The sequence below is a fragment of the Notechis scutatus genome, chromosome 10 (genome assembly GCF_049901735.1).
Source record: "Notechis scutatus isolate UNSWTSFEM ecotype Mainland chromosome 10, rNotScu1.2, whole genome shotgun sequence".
NCBI lineage: Eukaryota > Metazoa > Chordata > Lepidosauria > Squamata > Elapidae > Notechis > Notechis scutatus.
In genome coordinates this window covers 10,617,494-10,635,372 of record NC_142018.1, presented here as the reverse complement: position 1 = coordinate 10,635,372, position 17,879 = coordinate 10,617,494, and the positions used below count along the sequence as shown (strand labels likewise).

At 39.3% G+C, this 17,879-nt stretch overlaps 1 protein-coding gene across 4 annotated transcripts in view; it reads right to left on the bottom strand.

The window, feature by feature from the left end:
* LOC113416601 (connector enhancer of kinase suppressor of ras 2-like) overlaps positions 1–17,879 on the bottom strand; it is a 357,297-nt gene that overhangs the window by 121,352 nt on the left and 218,066 nt on the right. For all 4 annotated transcript variants that reach the window (XM_087972082.1, XM_087972080.1, XM_087972083.1 and 1 more), the window contains exon 9: positions 7,192–7,338. In XM_087972082.1, coding sequence (XP_087828208.1) covers positions 7,192–7,338 — 147 coding nt within the window. The remainder of the gene's footprint in view (positions 1–7,191; positions 7,339–17,879) is intronic.

The following is a 17,879-nucleotide window of genomic DNA, read 5'->3' as shown; positions in this document are numbered from 1 at the left end:
TACAACTTCTAAATTCCTGGTGGCCACACTATTAAAAAGATGTGGAGACTATAGAAAGAGCAACCAAGACGATTAGGGGACTGGAGGCTAAAACATAAGATGAACGGTTACAGGAACTGGGCATGGCTAGTCTAGGAAAGAGAAGGACCAGGAGAGACAGGATAGCAGTCTTCCAATATTTGAGGGGCTGCCACAGATAGGAAGGGGTCAAGCTATTCTCCAAGGCACCTGAAGGCCAGACAAGGAACAATGGATGGAAACCGAACAAGGAGAGATTCAATCTGGAAATAAGGATAAACTTTCTGATAGTGAGAACAGTCAAGCAATGGAACAGAAGTTGCCTTCAGAAGTTGTGGGAGCTGCTTCATCACTGGAAGCTTTCAAGAAGAGGCTGGACTGCCATCTGTCAGGAATGCTGTAGGGCCTCCTGCTTGGATGGGTGGGGGTTGGACTAGATGACCTACAAGGTCCCTTCCAACCCTGTTAATATGTTCTGGAGGCAATGCTGAGTGTTGGAACCTTGTACTGTACACACCTAGTATCATTTACAGCATTGTGCAAAGGGTGGCAAATATTAAGTGATCTTTCTCTAAAGTCATGGTTGAGTAACAAAGGACAGAGGGGCTGTGTTTAATGCTCTTAGTAAATTCCATGTTGGGGAAACCTGGTCTCACATTACAATTCTGTCTTTATTGAATCACAGAGAGTTCTCTTTTTCAAATCCTTCTGAATGCCGGAGAAACCTAACAGAGACAACAGTCAACCGCAATTCATGACATCTTTGATTGTTTTTTTTTTATCCTGACAAATAAATAATATTCGCCTTTAAACTCATAATCTTTTGGCCTCCAAACCTGAAAAATAAGCAGGCTGGGAAATCCAAGAGGGATTTAAAATTTCTTCTGCAAAAGAATAGCTAGAAGGAAAGGGGAGGGAGAAGCCACTGTGATATGATGGAAAAGAAGAATAATATGGTTTGATAGTATTGATTTTGCTCGAAAGAGAGACTTGAATGAGGTGCAGTTGGCTAAGGGCAGCTGGGAGAAAATGCAAGGCTTGTAATTGTATTCTTCCTCCATTTGGAATCCGAGTAATAAAAAAGAAGATATGAAAAGAAAGTCATTAGATTTATGCCTTCTTCTCTCAGTGGGGCGATTAACAGTAAATCTATTGTGCTCAATTTCTAGGTCATTGCTAGATCTGATAGAACCAGCTGTTAAGCGTGGGAGGAAGGCCCTTCCACCTTCAAATCTAATCGTAGCCATTTGGGACTCAAGACCTATGCTCATCTGCACCCAAGGGATCTTAACTTTTGAGTAAAATGTAGGAGTGCACCAGTGGTGGGACGCAATTTTTTTTTTTACTACCAGTTCTGTGGGCGTGGCTTGGGCATGGTGTGGCTTGGTGGACATGGCTTGGTGGGCATGGCAGGGGAAGGATGCTGCAAAACCTTCATTTCCACCTCACTCCAGAGGAAGATTACTGCAAAATCCCCATTCCCTCCCCACCCCACTAACCTGCTTTCCATCTCCATTCTCCTGTGCAGGGCAACAAAAGAAGACCCAACCAATCAGCTGGGACTTGGGAGGCAGAGAATAGATGGGGGTGGGGCCAGTCAGAAGTGGGATTTGCCGGTTCTCCAAATTACTCAAAATTTCTGCTACCAGTTCTCCAGAACTGGTCAGAACCTGCTGAATACCACCTCTGGCCACCACAACTATTAAAAGGGAATCTTCTCTCATTAGATGTAAGCAATCTATCGTTGGTATCAGAAGGAACACAAAAGATATACTATTATATTTATATCTATGGAGAGTCAGTTTGATCTAGTGGTTAAGGCATGAGGCTAGAAACCAGGAGACTGAGTTCTAGTTCCATTTTAGGCATGGGTGACCTTGAACTAGTCACACTTTCTCAACCCAAATCACTTCAAAGGGGAAGGGGAAGAAGGATGACCTATAAAGATAACATCTTAAGGGAGTTTGATGAAGTTTACAGGATTAGCACTAATTATGCGAGACGCCACAAATGCCCAAGAGAAGTCCATATACGATTTGCGAGAAGGAGTGTCTGGGATATCATATATAGGATGTCAAGAGATGAAACAATCACATATAAAGGTAAAGAAGTCTTGATTCTCAAACAAATACCAAGAAGAGTAAGAGAACAAAGACGAGACTACAAGTTCTTAACAGCTTACCTAAATCAGAAAAGAATCGTATTTAAATGGCTAATCCCAGAGGGGATGTTAGTTTTTTGGAACAAAAGGAAAATTAAAATAGACTCCATAGAAAAGGCCCAGGAATTTTATGAGCGATTGGTCGGTCCGAAAGACCAGAGCAGTAAGGAGGAACTGGAAACAAACTCCCAGGAATATCAAGGCTATCATAAGAACAGAGATGGAACTTTAGGAAATCAAGGAAATACTCATCTACATCAGGAGAGAGAAGAAAGTAGGACACATCTTCGGGCACAAGGAGAGACCAGAGCCATTACAAGACAAAGAGCGAAACAGAATTAATTAAATGGAAGAAGAAAAGAAAGTACTATCAATTAATATAAATGGTTTAAACTCGATGATAAAAAGGAAAAGGATAATAGCTAAACTAATCAAACAAAATGCTGATATAATATGCCTACAAGAAACTCATATAAAGAAAACAGATGAAAAATACCTAGAATGTCTGAAATTAGGGAAGCTATTTACCGCACCAGCAGACATGGGGAAAAAGAAAGGGATTGCAGTATATGTTAAAGAGGATTTGAAAGCAGATTTAATATGGTCGGATTCTGAGGGAAGAATTCTGGTTTTCAGATCTGGATTAATGCCATCCCAATTCTCTTAGTGGTAATCTACGCCCCGAACGGAGATCAAAAAGAGTTTTTTAAGCATCTTTATGGAAAAATAATAGGATTGGAAAAAAGAAATATTTGTATCAGAGGAGACTTTAATTCTATTGCTGATTATCAAAAAGACCACAGAAAAGATGGACATTAAATACTCAGTTAATAAGAGAAAAATAATACACCAACAAACTCAAGGAAGAATTAAATTATTTCTTAAAGGAAAATGATAATGGAGCAACTACGAAACAAAACATTTGGGATACAATGAAGGCAGTAATAAGAGGTATAACAATGTCTTATGATGCCAAGAGGAATAAGGAAAAATACGCCCAGCAAAACAAATTACAACAAAAAATTAAGGAATTAGAAACTCAATTACAGAGTACCTCAAAGGATTCAAAATTGCAAAATCAGATAATAATAACTAAACATAAATCTAGAATAAATTTAAAGGCAATGCAGGATATGAAGAGCAGGGGAGGGCTGGCATTTCCAAACTGGGAGTTGTATTATAGTGCAGCCTCTGTAGTATGGTTGAAGGAATGGGTGAATTTAACCAATAAGAGAATATTATTCTTAGAAGGCCATGACTTGCAAAGGGGGTGGCATGCTTTTTTATGGGATGTAGGGAAAACTAGCCAGAAATATTTTCACAGACACCTAATCAGAGACTCATTATTAACTAATTGGAAGAAAATACGGAAAAAACACTATTTAAAAATACCAATTTGGATTTCAACAATGGAGGCGATGATTCACCCAAATAATCTGGATATCACTAAAATGATTAAATATAAGGATCTATTGGATACACAAGGAAATTTGAAATCGCGGCAAGAACTTCAAGAGTGGGGACTAAAAATTGATCAGTGGGCATATCTTCAAATTCAAAGTAGATATAAACAGGACAAGAAAGAATTTGGAATTAACAATAAACTCCAGCAATTAGATAAAATTTTATTAGGATCAGGCAAAAAAAATATAACAAAATTTTATAATTATTTGTTAGAAGTAGAATTAGAAGAAGAAATTGTAAAAGGGAACATGATAGCCTGGAGTAGGAATATAGGACGTAGCATCACCATAACAGAATGAGAAAAGGTCTGGGGTAGAAATAATAAAATTACAAAATCGGTAGCATACAAAGAAAACGCCTATAAAATGTTTTATAGATGGCACCTTCCTCTTTCGAGATTAGCGAAGATGTACCCCAATATGAGTCCAAATTGCTGGAAATGCAAAAAAAAAAAAAAAGAGGGAACTTTTTTCCATATGTTGTGGTCCTGTACAGAAGCTCAAAAATATTGGCAGAAAATTAGATATTGGCTGGAAGAAATGACAAGAGAACAGATCAAATTCAAACCAGAGTCCTTTCTGTTAGGGATCTTTGATAAACAAATATCAAAAAAAGTGAAATATATAATAATACACATTTTGCCAGCGGCCAGATTGGCTTTTGCACAATGTTGGAAGCAGCCTCATGTTCCATCAGAGATGATCATTCAAAAAATTTCAAGTTGTGCAGAAATGGACAAATTAACTTTGGCATTAAAAAATAAAGACACTTCAATATACTACAGCAGCTGGAACTGCTGGTACAAATGGATAGACCAAAGATAGACTTTACACTAAAAGGCAAAAGAGGATAGGATAAATCCATAGTAGTGATACACAGATATATGTAAGGATTAGGTGTGTGTATATGGCATAAAATAAGAATAAAAAAGAGGTCTTACAAACTGTTGAAGATGAGAATGTTTTTAATTGTTTTCTATTTTTTTCTTTCCATTTTCTTCTCCCTTTCTTCTTTTTCTCTCTTTCATTTATGTATGTGTTGTTGGTTTGTTTTAATTGTAAAATCAATAAAATTTGTTTTTTTTAAAAAAGAGAATAGATGGGGGCGGGGCCAGTCAGAGGTGGTATTTGCCGGTTCTCCCAACTACTCAAAATTTCCGCTACCGGTTCTCCAGAACTGGTCAGAATCTGCTAAATACCACCTCTGGAGTGCATTACTAACCCCTTCCAAGGTACCTCACAACACAGAAATTCATAAAGGGGAAGAGGTTGGGCTCAGATCTGCAAGTTGTGGAAATATAGGAAGATACATTTATGATGCACCAAAACTTTAAAGAAAAATATATCTGCCAAGTATATTTACTGGGTATCTTGGAAACTCTCTGGCTGCTAGCACAGCGAGATGGCCTAGGCAGGAACCAAAGATTGGAGTAGTACCTCTATCATTGTCTATGGAGATTCTCAGACAACCAGGTCATGGCTGTCTCAAAGGTACTTTTTCAAAAGGCAACTGGACTTTCTATGTTTTTCCTGAAGGCATTTTGCTTCTCATCCTGCATTTGCATTCTCAACTGAAGAAGCTTCTTCAGTTTTATAGACCCTCCAGAACCAAAGAAGTTTATTGGATGAGGAGCAAAACATCTTCAAGGAAAAACAAACAAACCAAGAAAGTCCAGCTGCCTTTTGGAAAACAAAACACCTTTGGGGTGACTAAACGTGTTGGGTTGGGTTGCATTGTATTCTATTGTTTTACATTGCATTCAGTGGTGGGATTCAAATATTTTTACCACTGGTTTGGTGGGTGTTCTTGCTTTGCACACGTGCACACAATTTGCATCTGTGTGCCAAATGTACACTTTGCACAGGCGTAGAGGCATTTCAACTCACCTCCTGCAAGCCTGCACACTCCCGGTCGCTTCAGTAGCTGCCGCGCAGCGCTCATCCGTGCCGTGCAAAGCAGCTGTGCTTCAAAAGCAGAGGATAAAGGTGAGTATGGGAGCCCGGGTGGGTGAACAGGCTTAACAGCAGAGGGGTGGAGCACTGCTCATCGGCGCTACCGGCTCAGTAGAACCGGGCCGAACCGGTAGAATATCACCACTGATTGCATCGTATTCAGGGGTGGGATTCTCCCGGTTTGGACCGGTTCGGGCCAACCTCTAGCTCCAATGATCAGCTGTTGAGAGAACCGGCTCTCTCCAATGATCAGGTTGGCCTGTCCACCCCTGCATACGCTGTACTTATCTCTATCCTCTCAGCTGATGAGCAGTGCAGAGCCGATTGCCTCGTCTCAGCTGTGTTACTCCCCAGAAATAACATAGAAGGTAAGTAATTTTGAAGGCTGCGTACGTACATGTGCACGCGATCACCGAACCGGTTGTTAAACTTGGGAGAATCCCATCCTGACTGTATTGCACTGTATTGTATTGTATTGCATTGCATTTATCATATTGTACTGTCGTCTATTCTGCTCTTGTTGTGGTTAGCCGGCAGCAGGTGCAGATGGCTGAGGAGAGCGAGGACTCAGATGAGGGGCCAGGACCATTAGGGAGTGGACTGCTGCCTTCAGAGATTGTAGGGGCTGGCAGCAGCAATGAGGAGGTTCCCGAGGAGCCTGTGCCAAGTGCACATGCATGCAGGATTGCTCACAGGAAAGAGCAGCTGCAGAAGCACGGGTGACTTGGGAGTAAGGCTGCAAGGTAATGGCCTCTCCTTCAAGAAGATAAAAACCAGCTGTGAAGCGAATGTTCTTTGCAGGAAGCAAAGACGTTTTGAAACTCAGCCTCGTGGACATTACAGTATCTTAAGTCGATATTTGAAGGCTCATGTGTTGTGAAATATTTCTTATCTGTGATTCTTGGCAGTCTTGCAGAGTTTTGGCAAGGCTTGTGCTTATCAAAGTTAATTAGTTTGCAGCAGCCTTTCAACTGGGGATTTGTAAGAGGTTTCTGTTCCCTTTAATTATTGTTTGTCTTATTGGAAAAGAGTTTGGGTCAGAACAGCTCTGCTCTATTCTAGCTGAAGAAGTTTCTTGGATAAGAAGCAAAACAAAGACCAGTTGCCTTTTGAAAAAGCACCTTTGTGTTGTGTTGCATTGTGTTGCATTGTATTGTATTGTATTGCATTTATTGTATTGTCCTCTGCTCTGCTCTATTCTAACTGAAGAAGCTTCTTGCACGAGAAGCAAAGTATCTTCAAAGAAAAATAAAGTCCAGTTGCCTTTTGAAAAAGCACCTTAGGGACAACCATGTCTTGGATGACTGAGAATCTCCATATACAATAGATTTGGCCATTTCACCATATCAAAAATATAAAACTAATACAAATCACAAAGAGATTCAAAGAAAACAACAGAACACGTTCACAGTAAATCCTTCCCCTATCATTAACCCCCAGTTTATCTAAATCATCCCAATTCTCCCAATTGTTGCTTCTTTACCCTCCATGGTTAATGAGGATTGCTGACAGCGACTCCCGAGACACGGAAAACAAGAGTCAGTGATGCAATTTTCAGAGTTCCTTAAACAAAGATACTGTCCAAGGTCATCTTACCTGGAGAGCAAGGGGTTTCCACCTGACATTTTTGAGTAGGGCCGGAGCAGAAACGAGGGTATTCTGAGGTCTCTTCTTCAATGTTAAGATCACGCCGTTTGGGTCTTCACGCAATGCATTGACCAGATTCTTTAATTGCCAGCCAACCTGAAGAGAGAATCCCGTCATGGAATTTTGAAAGGTCATTTATTAGTAATCAAGTTTGCTTTTACATTAATATTGCGAACAAAGGATTCCCTAGAATACGTTACAAAGTGATTGTGCAGAATTGACAGATTGGACAGATTGCAAAAATCCTGATGACCACCAGGTGGGAGTACAGGATTAGAGTCCTGTGTGTCTTTGCTGCCACCTGGTGGTCCTTTGTATGAGTGCAGTTGTGTGTGCAGATAAGACATGATGGGAATCCTCCTATTAAAGCAGCTCCCTCTTTTAGCCAGAAAACAACCATGTGGCTGTTTTAAACCCTTGCATTAATGTCAACCAAGCAAATCCTGAAAGCAAACACAGCTTTATTTTAGATTTGAAATAAGAAGCCTTGAGGAAAACAGAAAGAGGGCTTCAACTCCTTTTAAATACTTTTCACAATATACACAACTGTAATACAGATCTCGTAGATCACTCTCGGCAAGAGTTGTCGTGTAGTGCCTGTTAAGCACTTTGTTCCTTTTTCTTTAAGAGAAAAAGGTAACGTTTGCTTATTTTAATTTTTAAATAGAGCAATATTGTGATAAACTATCTGTTGCACTACCATTACTTTTTAAAAAATAAAGACAGTGATGCACTGTTCTAATTTTTATATCCTCTAACAAACTGAATAATTGCTTTTAATTATCTTTTCTACTGAAGTATCACTCTGTTTCACTGGAGGCTTTCTAAAGAGCAGCTTCAGAATAATTACAAAATGAATCCTGGCTGTTGTAATAGGATCTGTTAATTTTTTGGGGGGGGAGGGGGGCGTGTAGGGGAGAAATTGGAATGGGGAGGTTGGCGAAGGGAGCTTGCATATTGGAGAATTGGTGCAATTTCTTCAAGGTGTTTAATTAAAGATAAAACATCATTTATTTGAGCTATGGGAAAGTCCACGGAAGGGGAACGGAATTTATTAAGTTATTGCAAGTAATAACAGCAAACAAAGCTCCAGTAACACATAAAAAGGCCAACTCTGCCTTGAAACTTAGAGGTATTCTAAGCGTGTTTTTTTCCCCCTCAAAAAACAACAAACCCACAGAAAAAGAAATTCACCCCTTTACTTATATAATCATATGAAGGATCCTTTACAGGGAAAGCTCTCCTTGGTTGGCATGAATAAACACCCCACCTTCTTGCAAAACGTGATGTTTAAGCAATGTTTTGAAAAAGCCGTTAAACAAACAGTTGGAACATATTAATAAAGCAGACAAAGGAGATTATTTTTTCTATTACTATGCACTGAACATTTCCAGAAGAACCGCAAAAGAGTTCAAGTGGTTGAGTCTGGAAAGACAAGGGGTGAAGGAAGCAACAACTTCTTAGTGTGGCTTCCAAGTCCACTCTGAGGTCCTTGCAAGCAAAACATAGCCCTGACTATGAGGATGCTGCAAATGTTGTGAGTGCGAGAATTGGTCATAAGTCACTTTTATCAGTGCCGTTGTAACTTTGAACCAGGGGTCTTCAAACTTGACCGCTTTAAGACTTGTGGACTTCAACTCCCAGAATTCCTCCTCCAGTCATGTTAGCTCAGGAATTCTGGGAGGTGAAGTCCACAAGTCTTAAACTTGCCAAGTTTGAAGGACCTTGCTTTGAACAGTCACTAAATAAACAGATGCAAGTAACTACCAGTTTTGGTTGCCACGATATAAAAAAAAGATGTTGAGACTCTAGGAAGAGTGCAGAGAAGACCAACAAAGGTGATTAGGGGACTGGAGGCTAAAAACATACCAAGAACAATCGCAGGAACTGGGGGTGTCTAGTTTGATGAAAAGGACTAGGGGAGACATGATAGCAGTGTTCCAACATCTCAGGGGCTGCCACAAAGAAGAGGGAGTCAAGCTATTCTCCAAAGCACCTGAAGGCAGGATAAGAAGAAATGGATAGAAGCTAATCAAGGGGAGGAGCAACCTAGAACTAAGGAGAAATTCCCTGACAATTAGAACAGTTAATCAGTGGAACATGTTGACTTCAGAAGTTGTGAATGCTCAAACATTAATCTTGTGGCACAGAAGCACACCAGATTTCCTGCTTGAGCAGGGGTTGGACTAGAAGACCTCCAAGGTCCCTTCCAACCCCATTCCTCTATCTTCGATGGTCATTTTAGGAAGTGCCAAAGTAGAGAAGAAGACACTGAAAATAGTCCAGCCATGCTGTTACGTGCAGTGAGATTTTGTTTTAAAGGTTAAAGAAAGCTGGAGGAAATCCTTGTCTCTTTATCTTTTTTTTTAAAAAGCAAGTGCAATTCTTCTTTCCGATCAGACAGATCTTTTTTTTTTTTGGGGGATTCTTAGAAAAGAAGACCAGATGGGGGAGAAAAAAACCACGCTGTCAAAACAATACGAGGAAGGAGGAGATGCATAGCCCTATTTGGGTTTCAAAAATGTTAGCAACTGGTTCTCTGCCCAGTTGCTGGGTGGGCAAATAAACCAAAACCCCATTTTTAAAATTTACTCAATTAATAAAAAAAAAAAAAAACAAAAAAAAAAACAAAAAAAAACCCCCCCCTAATAGTGGCCGCATGGTGGGTGTGGCCTAGTCGGCCTCTTGCACCATGGTGGTGGGGGGCATTTTGCCTCCTGGGCTCGAGCTCTCTGGAAGCTGGAAACGGGCCCATTTCTAGCCTCCCCGAATTTCTGGGAGGCCTGTTTTTCACCCTCCCCGAGCCTCCGTGCATTCCCTCCCCTTACCTGCATCCAAAATGGGCCACGTGGGGACTCCTGGGAGGGGAAGGGAGGAGTGAGCAAGGCCAGCCAAGAGTGGGATTTGGGGGTTCTCCAAACTGCACAGAATCTTAGTTAGGGGCTCTCCCGAACCCCTGCGAACCCCCAGCAGGCCCACCCCTGGCCCTATTCTCAGAGAAGTAAAGATGTAGTATCAAACAAACAGGGGACAAAAAAAGCACAAGACATAGATGCAGACCAAGGTTGCCCTTTGCAAATGATTATTGACAAGAAACGGAACGAAGGACACAGAGTTTACCATCGGTGATGGATTTAACTTCACTGAGAACTGGATTACAATCCTAAATACGTTTTTACCAGGGAGAAAAATCACACTGGATTCTGGCTTGGTGAGCACACAGTCCTACCCAATTATCAATACTGACTTTGCTCACGTAAGTTTTGTTCCTTTCCTCCAGGCATAAACCCAATCATTTCCAAGACGGTTTCTTTTAACCTGGAAAATGGTACTGGCTATAAACGAATTTGGGGTTTTATTTCTAAATTATTTCCCTCTCATCTCTGCCTTTAAGTTAGGTCCTGGGAGAAATAAAGTCTCATCCTGCTGACATTTAATCACAACTTGAAGAACCAGCTGCACTTTTGAAAAACTGGATATAAATGTTAAAAACCGAGAGCCTTGGCGAATTTCACGAGCTCCTTCTTGCCAGAGAATGCTCAATAATTAATGCCCTAAAGATAAATGGCTCAAAGAGGAAACCTTAATGAAGGAGTCATTAAAAACTAAAAATATATATAATTGAGGCCATCCGGTCCCAAGTGTCAGTAGACCGAAATGGAAAGCTCTTAATATGTTATTGATGATATTTGCTGAGTATTGTATCTGGCCAAAAATAGAAAGATGACATCATGATGGACTGGAGTTCTTGACAGAGGATGGAAAATTAGAGACATTTCAATAGCCACCTTCAAAGTTAAGACATGGTAGCACTTTGATGCTACAAACATCCAAAGCTTCTCCATGAGAGTAGAACTTAGATGGTCTTTATACTGTAAGTCAGATGGCTTTCTTGCAGACATTTCATTACCGAACTAGCTAACATCATCAGTGCTAGCGATAACTAGCAGTTATAATGTTACCTAGTTTTGTAATAGAACATCTGGGAAGATCTATAGGACAATGCATGCTATAAAGAATCAACAGATACAGTTTTAGCAATATGGCAGGCGGGTTGAAGAGGATTAAGTTGACTGACAATCAACAGCAACAACAACTGGCCAGTCTAAAGAAAAGAAGAATTAGGGGTGACAGGATAGCAGTGTTCCAGTACTTGAGGGGATGCCACAAAGAAGAGGGAGTAAAATTATTCTTCGAAGCACCAGAGGGCAGGATAAGAAACAACAGATGGAAACTAACTAAGGAGAGAAGCAACCTGGAATTAAGTAAAAACTTCCTAATGGTGAGGACAGTTAACCAGTGGAACTCCTTGCTTCCAGAAATCATGGGTTGTAGCAACGTTTCAGCAGAATCTCATCTGCCATCATCAGGCTTCTGTATTTTGTCCGTCTGTGGGTCAGACTTTTACAGTGGTTTCAGATTTAAATTTGGGGCAGCCTATTGCTGTGCCAGAATGGTTTTTTCTTCATCTTGATTGGTTGGGAGTCTTGGTCTGTGTTTATTGGTCTGTGTTTATTGGTCTTTAAATCTGAAACCACTGTAAAAGTCTGACCCACAGACGGACACAATACAGAAGCCTGATGATGGCAGATGAGATTCTGCTGAAACGTTGCTACAACTTTAAAAGAACTACAATGACGTGGGAGAATACCCAACCAAGCCGAACACCATACATGTAAGTACCAAAAACTTAAGAATATATATATATATATATATATATATATATATATATATATATATATATATTAATCAAACAAATAATAAGTTTAGATTGATAGGTTGAAAGGTACATGTATGTATGTATGTATGTATTTATGTATGTATGTATGTGTATATATGTATATATATATATATATATATATATATATATATATATATATATATATATATATATATATATATATATATTTTCTTAAGTTTTCATGGTACTTACATGTATGGTGTTCGGCTTGGTTTGGGTATTTTCCCACGTCATTGTAGTTCTTTTAAAGTTGTAGCAACGTTTCAGCAGAATCTCATCTGCCATCATCAGGCTTCTGTATTTTGTCCGTCTGTGGGTCAGACTTTACAGTGGTTTCAGATTTAAATTTGGGGCAGCCTATTGCTGTGCCAGAATGGTTTTTCTTCATCTTGATTGGTTGGGAGTCTTGGTCTGTGTTTATTGGTCTGTGTTTATTGGTCTTTAAATCTGAAACCACTGTAAAAGTCTGACCCACAGACGGACAAAATACAGAAGCCTGATGATGGCAGATGAGATTCTGCTGAAACGTTGCTACAACTTTAAAAGCACCACTACTATGACGTGGGAAAATACCCGAACCAAGCCGAACACCATACATGTAAGTACCCGCAAAACTTAAGAAAACATATATATATATATATATATATATATATATATATATATATATATATATATAAATCAAACAAATAATAAGTTTAGATTGATAGGTTGAAAGGTACATGTATGTGTATGTATGTATGTATGTATGTATGTATGTATGTATGTATGTGTATGTATATATATATATATATATATATATATATATATATATATATATATATATATATATTTCTTAAGTTTTCGGGTATTATGTATGGTGTTGTTGTGTATTTCCACCATAGTTCTTTTTAGCACGTTAGCAGATCTCATCTGCCATCATCAGGCTTCTGTATTGTATTCTGTATTCTGTAATACAGAAGCCTGATGATGGCAGATGAGATTCTGCTGAAACGTTGCTACAACTTTAAAAGAACTACAATGACGTGGGAAATACCCGAACAACACCATATATATATATATATATATATAAATTTCAAATGGAGAAAATGAAGACAGCTGCCACTCAACGTGGATACCATTAATCAAACAAATAATAAGTTTAGATTGATAGGGTGAAAGGTACATGTGTTTTTTTCCCCTGCATTTTGATTGACCTTTAAAAAAATATATCAAGAAGTCGAAAAAGAAAACACAGAGAGGGAACAGAAAGTAAAATTAAAACGAAAGATATGTTTGTTATCTTGTGAAATTATTGGATACAATCAATTCACTCATATTAGTAGAAACTTGTTCTGCTTTTGATAACTCATAAACTAAAATACAGACTCTGTGCATAGAGGATCCCAAATTTGGTACGGGCTAACAATCCATGGGTTGTTTTGTAGTCTAAGAATGTTTTCCACTTGCAATCTGGGTCAGGTTTCGCTTTTAAGACACAAAGCTATCTTAGACATTGAATTTTACACCCACAACTTCATCAGTCATTCTTCTAATGGTTATGATGATTAATCTGCAATTTAATTCTACTGTATAGTGCAATATTAATGCAATATCAGGGGTTTTCAATTCAATGTATAGAATGTGAAGGATGTGTATTTGTGTTTATTTTCATAGTCATAATGTACACTGAAGATGGTATTTAATTTTGTTGTATGAGGTACAATGACAATAAAGTAAACTAAACTAATTCCAACCTAAGACTGATAGAAGTCTAATATTTTAAGTCCTAACCAAAGATCTAAGAATTATTAAGGTAGCATCTGAGAATACAGATGATTTCTAGTAGGGTGAGGGTTTTTGTGTGTGTAAAATCAGGATGTTCGGGTCCATAAATTTAAATGTCCAAATACATTTATAAGTGATTGAAAATCTCTTATGGACTTTCGACTGAAAAAAAAGAAAAAAAATGAACTTGTGATTTATGGGGATCATAATTAGAAAGGGTAGACTAAGAAAAGAAGGAAAATATGTCATAATCTTAGAGAAGGTAAGAAATGTAATTTAAGATTAGAAGCCTTTCCTTTCCTTTCCTTTCCTTTCCTTTCCTTTCCTTTCCTTTCCTTTCCTTTCCTTTCCTCTTTTCCCTTTTCTCCTTTTTCCTCTTCACTTATTACTTTGCTTTCCTTACTTTTCTGTTTCAAAATCCATTTGGCTTTGACTTTTAAAAATTATTTAATAAAAGTTTATACAGCATATATAAATAAATTCATATATATAGCATAAATTCAAACTGGTGATGCTTCATCAGTTGTTATCACTCATTATCTCTATCGCCTTATTTGCATTACTTTGACAATGTAAACCATTATTAAGCTAAATAGTTGGTAACTATTTAAAGAAGCAAATTTCCATAACTGAAAGTTTACCGCTGACAATGGCCTTTTGTTCACCTGGAATAGGAAAAAGGGCTCTGTTAATTCAGAAAGCATTCAGGGGTTTTTATTTTTTTCATCTGAGATCATGGCTTCCTAGATTAGCCTGGTGGCCTAGTGGTGAAGACACTGGCATGCCACTTGGAAGGTTAAAGGTTCAATCCTAGGTAGCAGCAGGTTTTCCACCCTTAAGGTGCAAAGAACAAAATATCTGCTGCAAAGTCCTCATAGGTGTCAGGAAGGGCACCCAGCCAGTTAAATGCTCAACTCCATCCACTCTCTTACCTGTCCTTTATTTCCTGCTTTTTCAACCCCAGCTGCTTTGCACAGCACAGCTGAGGTTGAAAAAGCAGGGAAAAAGAGGCTTTTCAAATGCAGCGCAGCTGCACACAATGCTTTTCAGCTGTCCGGGTGGCACAGTATATGGTGTTTTACATGCGCGCGCGGCGCGGGTGCCTGATGTAGTCACTGAACCGGTAGTAACACCGGTTGAATCCCACCCCTGCCCCTTATCATGGAGCAGGGGCCTGACTAGGCCACCCCCACCATAACCACCCCCACCCAGCAACCAGGCAGAGAACCCTTTGCTAAAAGTTTCGGAGCCCTCCCCTGCCTACAGCCCCTTAAATGCATCGCTCAGATATGAATCAAGCCTTCTTATAAAATCCGTTTCAACCAAAGCTATATTTTCGAACTGCTACTGGATTCAACCTGTAATTAAACAGAATTTATTCACATCCCTGTTGCGCACATGGATGCAAGGCAGGTGAAGATTCTAAGCAGGAATCAGGTGAGAGTACCACATCATCTAAAGATATATTATATTGCCCCGTATAAAGAAGATTAAACTTGACTTCTTGAGACGTCACTTTGGAGAAATGTCTCACCAACTGGGATAGATGTCTGTCGTACACCGTCACGTAGAGTTGCATCGCAACCACCTGCCTGATGGTGATTTGTCTTACTCAACAGGAAGGCTACTGAAATGTGAGTGATTGTAGGACACTTGTTCATTTTATCTGGGGCGAAGACGCCCTTGACCAACATCAAGGATATTGTGTCCATGCAAACGCAAATGCAGGACGTCTCGTTGCTCCATCCTGGTGAGAAACGTACTCTCAGCTGAGTGAGGAACACAAGGGAAATGAATTGAGATTTGCTTCTGCATCTCCGCTTCTTTCATAATTAGAATGACACTGATGCCGTTCATTAGTTTGTTCTTCGCTCATTGTAAAACTGTACATGTTTCTCTGTAAGCCATTCTTTGATTGTCACTCCGTTGGGTTTAAAGGGCAATTAGTAGGAAAAAAGCGCATGTTTTAGACCAAAAAGGCTTACAAAAATATCTGATTTGCAAAGCTGTTTCCGAAGAGTGCATATTTCTTGTTCCTAATTTTAATAGGTTACAAAGGGGGAGTAGGAATTTGATGTAACCAGTTTATGAATGCATACCCCAAATCAACACAGGCAAAAAGTGTATTTGCTGACCCTTTTATACTTTTTTATACCAAAAAAAAGTTTCTGAAATTCACTCCAGTACAATGATCAATAATAGTAATTGCTGAAAAAGACAATATGGGGCCATAGATATAGATAGAAAGATAGAAAAGATTATATATATATATAGGGGCCCAGATAGCCGTCCATTTACCCGAAGCCAAGCTGCACTAAAGGCCTCCATTAAAGCAACACAATGCTGCCAGCCAATCAAGATACAAAAAGAGCCAAAAACAGACAGAAGATATTAGAGACACCAATCAAGCAGAACACAGCAAACTCCGAGACCAATAAACACAGACCAAGACTCCCAACCAATCAGGATGAAGAAAAACCATTCTGGCACAGCAATAGGCTGCCCCAAATTCAAATCTGAAACTACTGTAAAAGTCTGACTCACAGACGGACACAATACAGAAGCCTGATGATGGCAGATGAGATTCTGCTGAAACGTTGCTACAACTTTAAAAGAACTACAATGACGTGGGAAAATACCCGAACCAAGCCGAACACCATACATGTAAGTACCCGAAAAACTTAAGAAAACATATATATATATATATATATATATATATATATATATATATATATATATATATATATATATATATATAAAAAGAGAGAGAGAGAGAGAGAGAGAGAGAGAGAGAGAGAGACATATACAGATATAGGTATAGATAGATATAATATAGATATAAAGCCATATAACTATAGAGGTAGATATAGAGATAGATAGATAGACAGACATAGATGATGATAGACAGATAGACATAGATGATGTTAGATGATAGATAGAAAGATAGAAAGAAAGAAAGTTAGATAGATGATAGATAGATAAATAATAGATAGCCATCTTTATATTCTTACATTATTGGCTTGCCTTATGACAAAGCTAAACTTAGATTCCATGCATGTGTATTACTCCAATTCAACATTGCTCTGATAAAGAATATGTTGACTTCAGTTTAGCTCTGAGTTTGTCTCAAACCCTACCTTTCAACCTCACAAAAAGACTAGCAAAGTGGCATGCAAAACACACTGTATTAATGCAACACAATCCAAATGGAAGAAAAGGCAATAAGAAGCAACAAGAAGCAGTCCAAATTCAAATCCATAACAATACCTCTGGACAATAAAGCAATAAATAGAATAGTTAACATTCTGGTCATATGGCCAGCATGACTGTATGCCAAAAACGTATGGAACCTTCTCACTGAAGTGGTACCTATTTATCTACTTGCATTTGCATGCTTTCGTACTGCTAGGTGGGCAGGAGCTTTGGCAAGGAACGGGAGCTTGTGTGGCGCTCGGGTCTCGAACCTGGGCAATCAACTTTCCAACTGAGAAGCTCAGCATCTTTAAGTGCTGACTCATCACACCCCTATATGGACAATATAGGAGTAGTTATACCAATATAAGAAGATCAGCATTCACCTTCAGTGAATCAGTGGAGTAAGTGAACAGAGTCCAACACAGGTCTCCTTGGGATCAGTGGAACTAATATAAGTGTTGTGATTCGCTGGCAGCCTGTGCAGACGGCAGTAGAATCGAATAGTGGGGAAGAACAGGGACCAGTCCGGGAGTCTGGAGAGGACTCAGACGAGGGTCTTGTGTCTGATGCAGAGATGGGGCCAGGACCATCTGGGAGTGGGGTGCTGACTCTGGAGACTTCGGAGTCTGGCAGCAGCGAGGCAGAGGAACCACGGGAGCCTGTTCCCAATGCGCCTGTGCGCAGAGCTGCTAGAAGGTGAGAGCAGCTGAGACAAAAGGGGCGACTTGGGAGTAAAGCTGGAAGGTGATTGCCCCTCCCCTAAGGTATAAAGGACAGGCAAAGATGATGAAACCTTTGCAGGAAGCAAAGTCGTTCATTCTATTCAGATTAATCCTTGAAGCTCTGTGTGGACTCCATTCATTCTTGAAGCTCTTTGTACTTTGGTTGGTTTTTTTTCCTAGTTCATTTGACACTTCTGTTATTGGCAGCACTTCAC